The following is a 15,420-nucleotide window of genomic DNA, read 5'->3' on the forward strand; positions in this document are numbered from 1 at the left end:
AATTGTATATATATACATATTTTCTTTTCCTCGCGCGCCACTCTCCCAGATCTCGTTGTCATCCTTGCCTCTCTCGCTTATACAAACAGAAACAAATGTATGTATAAATTGTGTTCCTGTTTGTATAAAGCGAGAGAAAATTGTATATACACATGTAAACATCTATGTCTTTATCCTATACACTTATAATTATACAATACAAATATTTTTCTGCCAAATTTCTTTTTGTCTTTATCTCTTTCTCGTTTTATACATACACAAATTATACAATTGATCATTTGTATACAACTTCTTTGTTTTGTGTATATATAGCGAACTATACAAATGATTTCTTTGTATATGTATAGCGAATTGTACAACTGTTTTTTTTATATGTATAGCAAAATATACATATTTATGTTTGTTATGAAACGTAATTATACAAAGTATAATTATAGAATACAAAAATAATTTTTATGTTTGCTATATGGAAAAGTTACCCTAGATAATATTGTTGGTACTATACTCTAATTTTACATTTTAAAAACATCAATCACTTTTAATGTATGGACCAAAAGTTATATTTTTCACTTGGAAAATTAAAACAATTTTTTTTTTATAAATTTCACAATAAAACATGCCAAACGGTTAATTAGAAAAGCCCAATTGAATCAAGTGTTACCACTCCAATACACACAAATTGTATATATTAGAACTTTAATATGGTCCAATCATTTAATTATCATAGTGCTAAAAATAACATTATATGTAGAAAACTCTCACTGATCTTACAGTTCCTCGTAGTTCACCAATATAGCAAACAAAGAATAGCAAAGTCAATTTTTATTTAAAGATATGCTCGCAGGTAGGTTAGAAAATGATTCTTCCTATAAAAAGATGTTTGAACTTCAGTTGTTCAACTACAATACACACACAAAAAAAAAAAGATTTTTTCCACCAAAAGAAATAAAAATACTTGTGATATATAATATATATATCTTAGTAATAATGTAATATCCCTTCTATTTTAAATGAAATAATGATGAGGTTTTATATATAAAGATAAAAGTCAAATTCATCAAAAGCTTCTTCATTGAAAATTATATAGCATATATATTTAACTTGTTGATAAAAACTTTGTATATATCGCTGTTCGTTATATATATGTTAGGACACCGAAGGAACTTAACTTAGATTTTTATGAAATATGTACCCGATAAAATAAAAAGATCGACCAAACTTAGATATTGAACAATATTATTGCCCTTCTTTTTAAAGTAGGTCCATAAATATCCTATGATTTTGTGGAGCAGATTAATTAGTGCTAATGTCACTTTCCTTAATTGGAAGATGCAAAGTTAATTACCTGTAGAACCAAACTTGACGATTGAGCCAAAAACAATCTCCACACAGTTAAATCTAAAACAATATCTAGTGATGAAAAGAGACTAATATTTTAGATTAATTAATGCGACATTGACAAGACAGTCAAATTAATTGTGCTCGTCAATTAAAATGGAAGAAATATTTTACTAATTTATCACTAAATAAGTCATTTCCTAATGTTTTGTCGCCATACAATATTTTTCACGAAAAAATTATTTTTTTTTAAAACGAAACAAAAATAAGTTTATTTACTTTTATAATGTAGTGGTAAAACTGTTTCATTCTTAATTAGAGATCTCGAACATGAATAAATCCAATAATACGCAATTCAAATTTAATCTATGTAATCTAAACATAGGGCGAAATCTTATATATTTTTGAGCTAAAATAATTTTTATATATTTATAATTGTCTCAACTCTTTTAACTTTCATGAGTAGATTAGTGCTCTAATTAAGACTCTAACAAACACTGTTACTAACTACCAATTTTTTCGTGCCAAAAATTTCATAAGATAGACTATATTATTGGCCAACATAAACAAAGACCGGTTCAAAATTACAAGTGTATGGATTATTCTAACCCCTCGACACTAAATAAATATATTTTAAAAATAACGGACAAGTAAAATTTGAGTGAAAGGTAATATAGAAAATTTACTAATAAATAAGAAGATATAAATTTATGTATTCGTTGGACTTTTTTTTGTCTTTTTCTATTTAGGTATATGAGAAGCGGTTTTTTTAAATTTTCAACCACATAATATTTAAAAAAGATAAAATATTTATATTTTCTTGATATTATAAAAGTAACGAATGAAATAAAAAAAAATCTATATATATTTTCTAAAATAGTGGATAAATAAAATTAATTGAAAGGGGTAATATAGTAATTTCAGCAATAAACTAAATATAAAATTTTACTCATAAAACGAGGTTGTTGAACACGTTTTATGCCTTATATTCTCAGCTATTCTATTTAGGTGTGAGAGAAGCGTTTTTTCAAGTTTTCAACGATATGACATTTTTTTAAAAGATAAAATATTTATTTTTTCTTGATATCTAAAAGTAATAAATGAATAATTAAACATACATTAAAATAATGGACAAATAAAATTAAACGAAAGTATTTATATAGGAATAAGAAGACACATAATTTTACTCATAAAACTAATTTGCTAAACGCATTTTATAACTAATATTCTCAACACTTTTATTTAGATATATGAGAAGCGCTTTTCCAAGTTTTCAACTACATGACATTTTTTAAAAAGAGAAAATATTTATCTTTTTTCATATTATAAAAATAATAAATTAACAATAAATATATTTTTAAAATAGTTGATAAAATAAAACTAATTAAAAATATAATATCTATATATTATAAAAAATAATTTTTTAAAATAAATACAAGATTAGACTATAACAATATAATTCTATCGAATCCGCATCATAAACGATAAGATTTTGCGTTCTATTATATCCATATCATCAATTTTTAATATACATTTTCTTTATGAAAATGTAACTTTTACCCTCCAAATTTCAGGAAAAAAAATATTTTTTTATAAAAAATATCTAACAGTGTCGTACGAAACTGAAAAATAAAGGGAGGTTCTAGAGGGAAAATAATAATTGGAGGCTCCAAAGTCGACAATCTGGTTTTGTGTGTTTGTGTCGATAAGTTCCACGTTCCGCAGTGCGCATCTTTGTCACAATGATCCACTCGAGGCAATTATTTGTACACTTTCAACTTTATACATTTTTTAAAAAATAAGCATTAATATATATAATTTTTTCCTTATTCAAATTCTCGATTAAAATTTAAATTTGATAGAAATTTGAATGGTGTTTCATGCATAATAAAATTGGGACCATGCCAAATGAACACATACATATCTTCCACGTAAATTCACTTTGTGTACGACTATTCCAAAGTGCTTCATCACCCATCAATATCATCGGACTTTCTTATATAAAAATTGAGATAATTATTCTTTTTTAAATTTGTGATTATACACACTCTTATTTAAGGAACTAAGGTTCCGTACGTCTTCCTCCCGAACCGCCAAAATAAATAAACAAACAATTCTATCCGGCCGATTCGAGTTATTGAACTGTCTTGTACTCCTCCGTTCAATAATTCTTATAAATTATATTAAAAATAAATATTTTTATATTAAATTTTTAATTTATTTTAATTATTTATTATATTTTTCAAGATATTGTATTATATTCAAAAACTAGTATAGTAAAATTATTTTTTTATTTATAATTTCTTAAGCGATGCGTCAAGTCGATTGTGGACAATTATAATTGAACAAAATGAATAGTATCGATTTTTATTTTATAATTTCTTGTTTATATTCAATATTTATATTAAAGTCTAATTATATGTATATTTCCTGCGATGAAATTTCACTTCCTATCGAATATGAATCCATATCTAGAAAACTCAAACACGAAAAGAAGCGCTTATCATAGAGGAATTACAAAACTTGATTGTGGTTACACTTATTGTTATGTATATTTTAGTGTAAAAAGTTTTTAAAAGTGAGAATGAAGTCAACGTGGGAGTCAAGTTTACAATATCCGTCAGCCAAAAGCCCACCATTTTTGAATTTGCATTTCATTTAGCATTTGCATTTCATCTCCATTTCTCATTTTCATTTCATTTGAAGAAAAAGTGAAATCACGAGGTCACTAAACTTCGGCAGATATGTTATGATCATAAAATTTAACTTTGATTTTAATTTAAAGAATGTAGAAATGGCGAAAAGGTATTTAATGTTTTTATGCTTTTTGCTTCAATTTTTATATATATATATATATATATATTCTCCAGTATGACGGTATCACAAATTAGAATTACTAATAAAGAGTTGTGACTATAATAAAAATTTTGACTTTAATAAAGAGTTGTGATTTTTATGAAAAATTATGATTTTTATGAAAGATTGTAACCTTTCGAAGGGTTGCAACTTTTTTAAATAGTTGTAATCTTTTTGATAAAGCACAATATATATTTATTTACACTATCATTTGTTGTTTATAAATCGATGAATTTTCTCTCATTTTAAAACAAAGAAAATCTTGAACCTCTTATTCTTTCTTTACTATTAAAAGATTTATGTACTTTGCTTCAATTAAGTGCCTTAGTAACTCCATTGCTTATCGATATGCATTTTTACATTCATTAATTTATACTTATATTATTAAGAATAAATGATAAGATATATAATTTTTTTAATTTTTTTTTATATTATTAATGTTTGTTAATACGTAATCTTAAATGTAAAATAATATAGTATTTTAATTTTAATAACTCATAATTTTTAAGTATTATTTTTTATAATTTCATGATATTAGAAGTGTTAATAGATTTAGTAGTTACTAATAAAAACACAAAAAGTAATTCACTTTAAAAATTATTTATTCACTTTATTAACAAAATATATTTGTTCTACATTTCTTTATTTAATTGTATAATTTTACATTGAATTTTTGCGTTCTCTCACTCTCCACCTGTCCCACTGTTTGATGGTTCGTACGTTTTTGTTGTAGTTAAAAGGAGGATTTCTAGTTACCTCCATTAGCAACTCATTTCTTGTTCGTGTGTTGCTCCTTTCTCTCTCCACAACATTTGGGGTTCTAAACCCTCCTTTATATATTTTTCTATGCAAGAGTTGAGGTGTGTTTTCTCATTATTTCATTCTTGTTATGTAGTATTAACTACTCGTGGAAACTTAGCGACGAAGTTAAAATTTTGATTTTATTAATTCTAAATTAATATGCATACATGTTTAGGGGCTACCTTTTTGTCCGTCCCCCGCCTTTAATAGCGTAGACTTCTTTTCCTTTTTATTGAGTTAATGATCAACTATTATTTGCGCTCCAATTATCAGTTCGTATATTTTTCTAATTAAATTATTAACATACACCTAGTCGAGAAGATGGTGATAATTCAGGTAAGGAAAAGGAAACTTTTGAAAATTAGCATTCTCTTCGAGATGTGTTTTAATACCTTAGAATTTGATAATTCAGATAGGAAAAGAGAATAAATTAGTGAAGCATCAGTAAAAATGATAGTTCTGGTGTGTTTTTGACCATTAGCGGTAAATTCGCATGATTTGGACTTTACTGCTCAAAAATTGGAACTGATTTCTAGCTTATGTGTTAGATTAACAAATTTATGTTTGTTTGGATTTTTTATTGCTTTTATTAGTTATAGACTAGTATATGGGGTTTTGAAATTTCATTTCCATTGGTCAAGTAGGAAGATTATGCTTGCTGCAGATTTTATCTCGTTGGTGAAATTTGATAATAATTTGTACTAAATTTTGTAGAGAAGTACAGACCCTATTCATGTGTAGTGGTTCTGGGAGTGAAGTTTGTTCTACTGAATTAGCCATGGAAGGTAAAATTCAGAAGCAAAAAGAACTTGTCCCTGATTTCTCCCTTTTGCTCGAGTTGTCGGCCTCGGATGATATTAGAAACTTCCAGAAGGCTGTAGAAGAGGAAGGCCATGACATCAATGAGGTGGGCTTATGGTATGTTAGGAGAGTTGGTGTAAAGAAGATGGGATATGAGGAGAGGACACCCCTTATGGTTGCTGCTACTTTTGGCAGCAAACAGGTGCTGAGTTATATGCTTGAGAAGGGTTGTGTTGATGTTAATCAAGCTTGTGGTTCGGATAGGGCTACTGCGCTTCACTGCGCAATTTCTGGTGGCTCTGCAGCTTTGCTTGAGGTTGTCAAGCTCTTGGTTGATGCTTCTGCTGATGTGAATTTGGTGGATTCAAACGGGAAACGAGCTGTTGACCTGATCTCTGGTCAGAGTTGTTGCCTCAACTCTAGGAGGAAGATACTGGAGCACTTGCTTGGAGGATCCAGCACCGACGAGGTGATTGATCAGATCATTTCTGAACAAGCAGAGGAACAACTGTTGTTGACTCCAACTGTATCTAAATTTGGGATCGAGAAGAAAGAGTATCCTGTCGATCCCTCTCTTCCGGACATAAAGAATGGGATATATGGGACTGATGACTTTAGAATGTACATATTTAAGGTGAAACCGTGCTCGAGAGCATACTCCCATGATTGGACAGAGTGCCCCTTTGTTCACCCTGGTGAAAACGCTAGAAGGCGTGACCCTAGTAAGTACCACTATAGTTGTGTCCCTTGTCCAGACTTTCGCAAGGGGACATGCCAAAGGGGAGACTCTTGTGAGTATGCACATGGTATTTTTGAGTGCTGGCTTCACCCTGCACAATACCGGACCCGTATGTGCAAGGATGAAACAAATTGCAATAGGAGGGTTTGTTTCTTTGCCCACAAACCTGAAGAACTTCGACCCTTGTATCCTTCCACGGGGTCTGCTGTTCTTTCCCCTAGATCATATTCCAGTGGCGCGTCGTCATTGGATATCACATCGATTACTCCACTAGCCCTTGGCTCTCCATCAGTTATGGTACCTCCTACTTCAACTCCACCTATGTCTCCTTCTGCAGGAGCTTCTTCTGTGGGTGGATCTTTGTGGACCTGCCTGTCCAGCCCTGCAACTCCAACCTTGCAACTGCCGATTAGTCGGTTAAAAACCGCAATCAATGCCAGAGACATGGATATAGGTAATGGTTATCTGATGCAAGATCAGCTGATGGATGAGTTATCTGCTCTTTCTTCGCCATCCAGGTGGAATAGTTCTTCAGCCAAAGCTGCTGCTTTTGCAGCTTCTTTAAATGATCGAAACGGTGAATTCAGTAGGCATGGTGGATTGAACCCCTCTAATCTTGATGATATAATAGCAAACCTTGATGCCAAGATACTGTCTCAGCTGCAAGGACTATCACTTGATGCTGTATCTCCCCAGCTGCAATCTCCCAAAGGGATGCAGATGCGACAGAACATGAACCAGCAACATATGTCAAGCTATTCCTCCAGTCAATCCTCACCGTCTTTTAGGACATCATCTTCATATGGAATTGATCCATCTAATGCTGCAGCGACAGCAGTTTTGAGTTCAAGGGCAGCTGCATTTGCCAAGCGAAGCCAGAGTTTCATTGATCGAAGTGGTGCAGGCCGTCTTCCTAATGCATCCGCTGTGCCTTCTAACCTCTCAGGTTGGGGTTCACCTGATGGTAAATTGGACTGGGGCATCCAGAAGGAAGAGCTCAATAAGTTGAGAAAATCTGCTTCCTTTGGTTTACGGAGCAGTGGCAGTAGGTTTCCTACTACAAGTGAATCCTCAGTTTCTGACTCGCTCGTTGAGCCTGATGTCTCTTGGGTTCAATCTCCGCATTCCCCTTCTATGACTTCGAGACAATTGGCTACGATGGAAGATCAACAGTATCGGTTGAATACTAGTCGAGGTTCTGAGACAATGCCAACATGGGTAGACCAGCTATACATGGAGCAGGAGCAGATTGTGCATTGATACTGCTCATGGAGTAATATCTAACAAGTTCTTTTGCAATTTTTTGTATTCTTTTTCGTTATGATAAGCAGATAGGGGGCTACACAAAGGTCTTTCTTTGGACAGGGTGGAAGAATTCTGCTCTTACAAATATTTGTATCTTTTATTTTTTATTTTTAAGTTCAGAATTTTGATTAATCTCATCACTATAGACTATGTAACACGGCAATGAATAATGATACAAATGAAATTACTCTGATTCAAAAGCCAACATATCAAATTACACCTTCCTACATTATTTTTTGTTATAGTTATATGGTTTGTGATTTGTCTGAAATAAGTGTATGCAACGGGATGAAATTTGATTATTCAGAACGTATAATTGTCAGCGTACACGAATGATAAATTCTAGATAGATTGAACCATCAAATATTATCAATCTCAAAGGTCTCATTTCAAGCAGACGCAGATTAGGATTTACCTGTTATGAGTTTGAAATTTTAGTCATTTTATATTGTCAAGTTTTAAATTAATAATTTATATACATTTGATGAATTTTGAATAGAAGTATTTGTTCAACCGAACTTATTACTTATATACCAGCTTATCACCTTATTTCAAGGGCTCAGAAATAAAAAAGAAAAGAAAATTAATTTTCAAGAAGAAAAGTTTTATCGATTTTATGAACCCTACATAACATAAGTTTGGATTAATTGAGTCAAAATATTGAATGATGAATTTGGAGTGCTAAAGGTAGGGCAGGCCAAATTCAGAGATTTATGAAAAGGCGGTGCAATGAATAATGTGATGCAATATTTGGAGACAGTTCAAATCAAGTGGCAATATTTTAATTAGTCAATTGGCTTCAAAAGTCAAAAGTAGGAAAAGATGTAGAAATTTAATAGAGCCGCCCGATCCTATCTATTGGATAATAGATTGACGTTTACTTGCTAAATTATGGCCGGCAATATGGACTTTGGACCAGTTGAGTTTGTGCGACCGATAAAAATAAATAATGTTAGAATAAAATTATACTTTTTTTGTTTTATAAAAAATAGTTTAATTTAATTTGACATTAAATTTAAGAAAATAAAGAAAATTATTGTATTTTATGATTCTAAATTAAAGTTATATTAAATGTATAAAATTGTCCTTAATTTTGTGGTCTTAAATATGCCACGTAGAAAGCTGAAAGTAAAATGTTACCAAAAAAAAAATAGATCATTCTTCTTTGAACAAATTAAAAAGGAAGGAGATTATTCTTTTTTAAACTGCGGGAATAGCCAATAATATAGACTTTGTTCGATTGTCAAGTTTGAAATAAATTAATCTCATATATATGAAAGGATATTTCTAGAATAACTTATTCTCAATCAAACACCCCTAAGAGTGTTTGTGCGCATATTAAATTATCTCAATGTCGAACTAATTTATTTTATTTGAAAAAATGGAAGAAATAATTGCAAATTTACTAGGATAAGATGAGATATCAAAATTAACTTTATATGATATTTGATCAAGTTGATTAAGAGTATAACTTTTTTTTCTCTCTTGAATTTACTTTGATAATGACCTAATTAGATAAGATTTACTCGGATACTTGATTTTCCGGCCTTAACAAGATTATACTACTGTGGTGTCATAATATATTATATTTAAGAAGGAATAATTGTATATAATAGTAAACTAATAACCTAAAATAAATGGAGTAGCTAGGGTTTTGATTTAATTGTGCTCCATAGCAAACGTTTGCAAAAATTTGCCAGTCGCCTCTCTCTCAAAAATCTCGTTCACCACTCTTTCATTCTCGCTCCAATCTCTCACTAGCTTCCTTACTTTTTATATAAGTGTATAAAAATGGTTTCTATTTGTATAAAGCAGAGAAAATTGTATAAATACAGATATTTTTGCGCCTTTCTCCCCTTTTCCAGATCTCGCTCGCAACCCTCGCCTTTCTCACTTATACAAACAGAAGCGAAATGTATAAATTGCATTTCTGTTTGTATAAAGCGTGAGAAAATTGTATATACATATGCAAGTACATATATTTTCATCCTATACACTTATAATTATACAATAAAAATACTCCCCTGCCCAGTTTCTTTTGCCTTTCTCTTTTTCTCGTTTTATAACAAATTCAAATTGTATCTAATTTCTCTCTTTCTCATTTTATACAATTCGATTCAATTGTATATTCCTTGTTCAAGTCTCTTTTATCTCTCTTTCTCATTTTATACAAATTCAAATTGTATATAATCATTCTATACACTTATAATCATACAATTCGTTTCAAACACTTTGTTTATACAATTCTCTATCCAAGTGTTTTTCTCTTTCTCGTTTTATACACTTCGTTTTATACAATTTGCTTCAACTCTATATGTATAGCGAATTATACAGTTTCTATGTTTGCTATGAAGCGCAATTATGCAAACTTTGCGAAAATATAAAAATATGAAATTTTTATTTGTTATATGCTAAAGGTGTCCATTTAAGAGCCTTTACTTAACAAGATTGTACTCTTCTAAATAATAGGGTATACATAAAAAATAGTCCCTAAATTCATTAAGGACTACAAAGCCAATTAAGTCCTAACATAATTAAAGTGAGAACTCCCATATTATTTGAAATGGAACTTCTAAAATTAACATGTTTATTTGGTGTATGTAATTTTTTTTGGAAATAACTATTTCAATAACAAGGTAGAAATAAGACTGCGTACACTCTGTTGTGTTCATATCTATTTATAAAATTTCACTGTTGTGTTATTGTTATTCATACATCTTTCAAATTAGGTAGTTACGCATAAGAGTTAAAAAGTGAGGAAAATATTTTCTGAAATTGCATTAATTTCGTAATTTAATTAAGGAAATAAATTTTAGAACACCTATTTTCCTTGATTTTTACATCACAAATTACAGGCCGGCTGGATTAATGTCCGGTGTATGTTTGAGCCCATTACATGTGTGGAATGGGTCTATTTCAAGCATATTTGGGCCTCGAAAATGGCCCAAAACATGAAGCTTCTTTAAGCCCATTATACGTAAAATTGCGCCCACTCATCAGTTTTTGAAAAAATAGTTACTATCATGGAATTTTAACTTTAATAAATAAAATTATAAGAAACTATCATGTACTTGCACCCATAAAATTTAAAATTTCATAACGGAATTTATTTTTCAAGTATTATTATATTAAATAGCAAGCCCAACACCTGAAATTAGACTTACCATGTAAGTTCTTGTAATCGAAAATGCATGATCATTAGTTTCATTGAAATAAAAATCCTCCATATATCAATTCAACAACTCAAAGCGCACTTTATAAGTACCATAAACACTTAAAAAATATTATAGTCAAATTCGTATTTATAACATTTTCATAAATAAGCAGCAAGAGAATATGAAATAATAATATATATTAGTGACATTTGCATTACAAATTTTGGGCATTTTATTTGTACTATTTAAGATATATTTGGATTAATAAATATTTATATATTTATAATTCAGTTCATGAATTAGCCACGTCCACCTTTGGACTTGCTGGGCTTGCCAGGATAGTGATTGCGGTTGGCAGAAGGTGAACCATAATCATCTAGCTGCACTGAAAGCAGGGACCTCTTCACCTCCACTTGTAACATTGCCATCTCATCATCTACATAAATATCGCGACATGTTTACAATTATAAAACAAAATAAATAATAATTTATTTCGAAAAGGAATTACTGTATACCCCAAAATGACAAACTCTCATAGTCATATCATTAATAGATTAGCAAGGGGTATTTACAATACGAGTCAAATAAAGAAATTTTGATATGATATCTTATGTAGAATAAAAAAGTGATATTGTTTCTCCATATATCAAGATTTTTGGGTTTCTTTTTATTTAAAATGTCATATTTACTCATCAAGAACTCCGAAAAAGAAAGAGTAAAGGCGAAAAAGTTAAATTGATTTATAAAATGGATATGATTTATTTCAATTTTCAAAAAGATTAATTTAAATAATTATTGATTTTAACAATCGATTGCATGTAATATGTTTGGAATGAACCTAGCAATAAGTTTATTTTTACAATATATCATAATTAAAGAAGGGGTGTATATATATTACCTGAGATTGAAATGAAATTTCGTGCTGAAACACAAAATATAATTGAAAGAAGAAACATCATACACAAGTAGTGTCGAATTCCAAAACCAGCCGCCATCACAAGATGATGAGAACTCAAATGGCCTCCTTTATTTATAAGGGTGTTAGAAGACAGAGACGGATTCAAAATTTAAATTTAATGAGTTTAATATTAAAAGAATTTTAATAATATTAAACCTATTATATTTTAAATTATGTGTTCATATCTTCTACTTACTTCTATTTATTGATATAATTTTGCTTAGTTTATAATTTTTAAGTTGAATTAAAAATATTAAATTTAGATGAATTCGATATAGATGTGTATGTGTTGAAGAGTTGACATAAATTAGCAACTGGTGAGCTTTACGTGGCCACGACTTTGTTTGGAAATAATAATGTGTTTTAATTTTCTAATCCGTCAAATTTGGGTCAACGAGTTTGTTGTAGCTTCCTTTACTCGAAATAAAACCATCAATTTAAATTTTATCTTCATTTTAAAGAAAGCTAAATATTTATAACAAAATTTCTTTCCTTGAATAGAAGCATTGTTTAGGAAAGTCATGATACTACAACAACTATTGCGATTAAATTTCAGATAAATTGGAATCGATTATATAATTTTTATCGTACATGCATATGGTTCAATTGATTAGTGATAATATCATTTTTGTTGCTGTGTCCACACTATTGTAAGATTATCAACTTTCACATATAGTAAATACAAAAATCATATTTGCATACTATAGCTATAGTTTGCATAATTGCACTCCATAACAAACTCTGATGTGCTATTTTACTATACATATATACAAAAGACAATGACTATTGATTGGCTATGCATATATACAAAAAAACAATTGTATAATTTACTCGCACCTCTTCAGATTTATATAATTTCGCTGGCAGGCCATTTGTATAAATTGCTACTAGTCTCTCGTTTGTATAAATCATTGGCATCATCTCAAATCAATTTCATATGTTTGTATATATGTATAAATTTGAATTTGCATAAAATTGAATCAAAATAAAACGTTTATATATCAAATATCGTTCTCTCTCTCGCTTTATACAAATATAAATTATACATTGTATGTTATATAATTTGTGTTTGTATAAAACGAGAAAGAGAGAGAGACAAAAGAAAGTTAGGCAGGGAAATATTTTTATTGTATAATTACAGGTGTATGGGACGAAAATATATGTATTTGTATGTGTAACTACATTTTTCTATCGTTTTATACAAATAAAAATACAATTTATGCATTCATGTTTTTATAAAGCGAAAGAAGCGAGGGGCGAGCAGCGAGCGAGAGAGGGAGAGTGGCGATCAAGAGTTTAAGGGAGAGATGCGACTGACAATATATTTGCTACGGAGCACAATTAAATCAAACTTTAGTTATAACATTTAATTTGAATTAATAATTTATCATTATATACAATTTTCCCTTTTAAGATACGTCACTAGTGTTTCTATATATACTTTATATCTTTCGTGTTTTTTCAATGTGAGATTCGATATAATGTATAAAAACACAATGAGATAAAACATGCATAAGTTTTGTTTTGTAAGTGATAAGTATGGGCGTTGCTTCAATTCCAAATTACTAAAACACCAAGTCAAAAACTTTTATTATTCAATTTAGAGAGGAAAAAGAATTAAACAGAACTCCAAAGTTGTTCTGATATCTTCAGACAGCAAATTAAGGTGTTACATAAACTGGAAGAGAATAGATTAATACTCTATGCATAAAATTAAATTTTTGGTTGCTATTGGAACATGTGAGCATTACGTGCAAACTAAATAATAATCAAAAGTCAGAAATGGGAAAAGTAATTCATGCAAAATATAAAAAATATTATAAGAAATAATAGAGTACTAATTAAGAACCATCATATTAAAGGTTTTCACAACTATATACAGAGTAGGTCAAATTAATGTTGTTAAAGTTTAAAGTTGTAGCTAGTAATTTTATTTAGAATTATAATTCCGTAGAACTTATTTTATGATTGTATTGTTTGGACTGGTTCATGCACACCTCAACTTTTTATTTGAGTATTTATTATATTTCAATTATATAATATGTATAAATCAAATAACTATATATATATATATATATATATACACACGCTCGTCAAAACGTAAAACATATAAAAATAAATAACATTGAGAGAAGTCACATGGGACACGTGTCTTTCCTCTTGTTTTAAAATTATGAGACATTTTCGCAAAATAAGTGTAATGTTTTGCGATGTTTGATTCACAAGCGATACTTTTTAAAAAGATATCTTAACAAATTAAATTCATTTTGATATTTTTTTTCTTGTGATAAGAGAATTTGCAGTTGCAAATTCTTTTAAATACGCTTTCATTATAATGTGATAGTTCATAAAATCATATATGAAAATACCAATTGCTCTGTAGACAAGTGCCTTGTGCCTTGCGATAAATTCGATTTATTATTTATATAATATTTAAAACATATTTAGTTTTATCTGAAGCCACCTATATTATTTATAAAACTTTTAAAATATACTTAGTTTCATTTGAAGAAACCTATAATTCTTTTAAAAAGAAAATCGAGTGATTTGCACCTAGATTCATATCAAAATAATCGAATTTCACTTAAGATTCACACTCGTGGAAAAATTACATAAATACATCACTTATTTTATTATATTTATATAATTTTATATCATTTAAAAATAAAAATAACAAAAGTTTCTACTCTCTTTTACTTTCATTATGTATCGGGACATACACAATCTATCAGATATTGAGTGATGTATTCGAAATTAAGACGTAATATATCGAGACGTTAAACGGTATATTCAAAATTAGACGCAATGTATCGGATATGTTTTGAAATGTCTTTGAATTTCACGAATCTAAGAATTATTCATAATTTTTTTTGAATAAATAAAAATAGATAATTAAATGGGAAAAGGGTATGATATATCCCTCAACTTTGCCATTTGGAGTTGATATACCCCTCGTTATGAAAGTGGCTCATATATGTTCTTACCGTTATACAAACGGCTCACATATACCCCTGCCGTTACAAAATGGCTCATATATACCCTTCATTTAACGAAGTCAAAAAAGTTAGTTTTAAATTTATATTTATTACTTTTAATTTTTTTTGAAAATTATTTAGGGGTATATATGATTCTTCTATCAAAGTTCAAGGTATATTTTAATTTTTTTCATACATAAATTATTTTTTGACCTCTTTTATTATAATTATTTGAGTTTCTTATTCTTATTTTATTTTTTTCTTTCATTCCTTAGTTTAAAGAAAAAAAATTTAAACTATTTTCTTTTGTCTATATTGTAATTTGATTTTTGTATTCGAAGAAAAAAATTTGGTCATCTAAAATAAGTTTTACAAGAATATTAATGAAACATATATAAATTTGATTATCAAAATAATAATTCTAAATAAGTCATTGAAACAAAAAAAAAAAGGTCAAAAGAATATGTTTGACGAGGATTGAATTTACAGGGA

At 29.1% G+C, this 15,420-nt stretch overlaps 1 protein-coding gene and 1 non-coding gene across 5 annotated transcripts; one reads left to right on the top strand and one right to left on the bottom strand.

Moving 5' to 3' along the window:
• The first annotated feature begins 4,823 nt into the window (after positions 1-4,823).
• LOC101257277 (zinc finger CCCH domain-containing protein 66) lies at positions 4,824-8,040 on the top strand. Of its 4 annotated transcripts, none has more exons than XM_004242473.5 (2): positions 4,824-5,054; positions 5,710-8,040. In XM_004242473.5, the coding sequence occupies exons 1-2, from the start codon at positions 5,041-5,043 to the stop codon at positions 7,793-7,795; spliced, it is 2,100 nt and encodes a 699-aa protein (XP_004242521.2). In that variant the 5' UTR covers positions 4,824-5,040; the 3' UTR covers positions 7,796-8,040. The 4 variants fall into 4 exon arrangements, with proteins under 4 accessions (XP_004242521.2, XP_010323138.2, XP_004242522.2 ...); XM_010324836.4 differs by having other exon boundaries at positions 5,720-8,040; XM_004242474.5 differs by having other exon boundaries at positions 5,050-5,331.
• Positions 8,041-11,177: 3,137 nt separating this feature from the next.
• Positions 11,178-12,130, bottom strand: LOC101256984 (uncharacterized). The gene is made up of 2 exons (XR_011221591.1): positions 11,894-12,130; positions 11,178-11,431 (listed from the first exon to the last, which is right to left on the bottom strand). It is a non-coding gene; the product is annotated as an uncharacterized protein (transcript).
• Positions 12,131-15,420: the final 3,290 nt, after the last annotated feature.

Source organism: Solanum lycopersicum, chromosome 6 (assembly GCF_036512215.1).
Source record: "Solanum lycopersicum chromosome 6, SLM_r2.1".
NCBI classification, from domain to species: Eukaryota; Viridiplantae; Streptophyta; class Magnoliopsida; order Solanales; family Solanaceae; genus Solanum; species Solanum lycopersicum.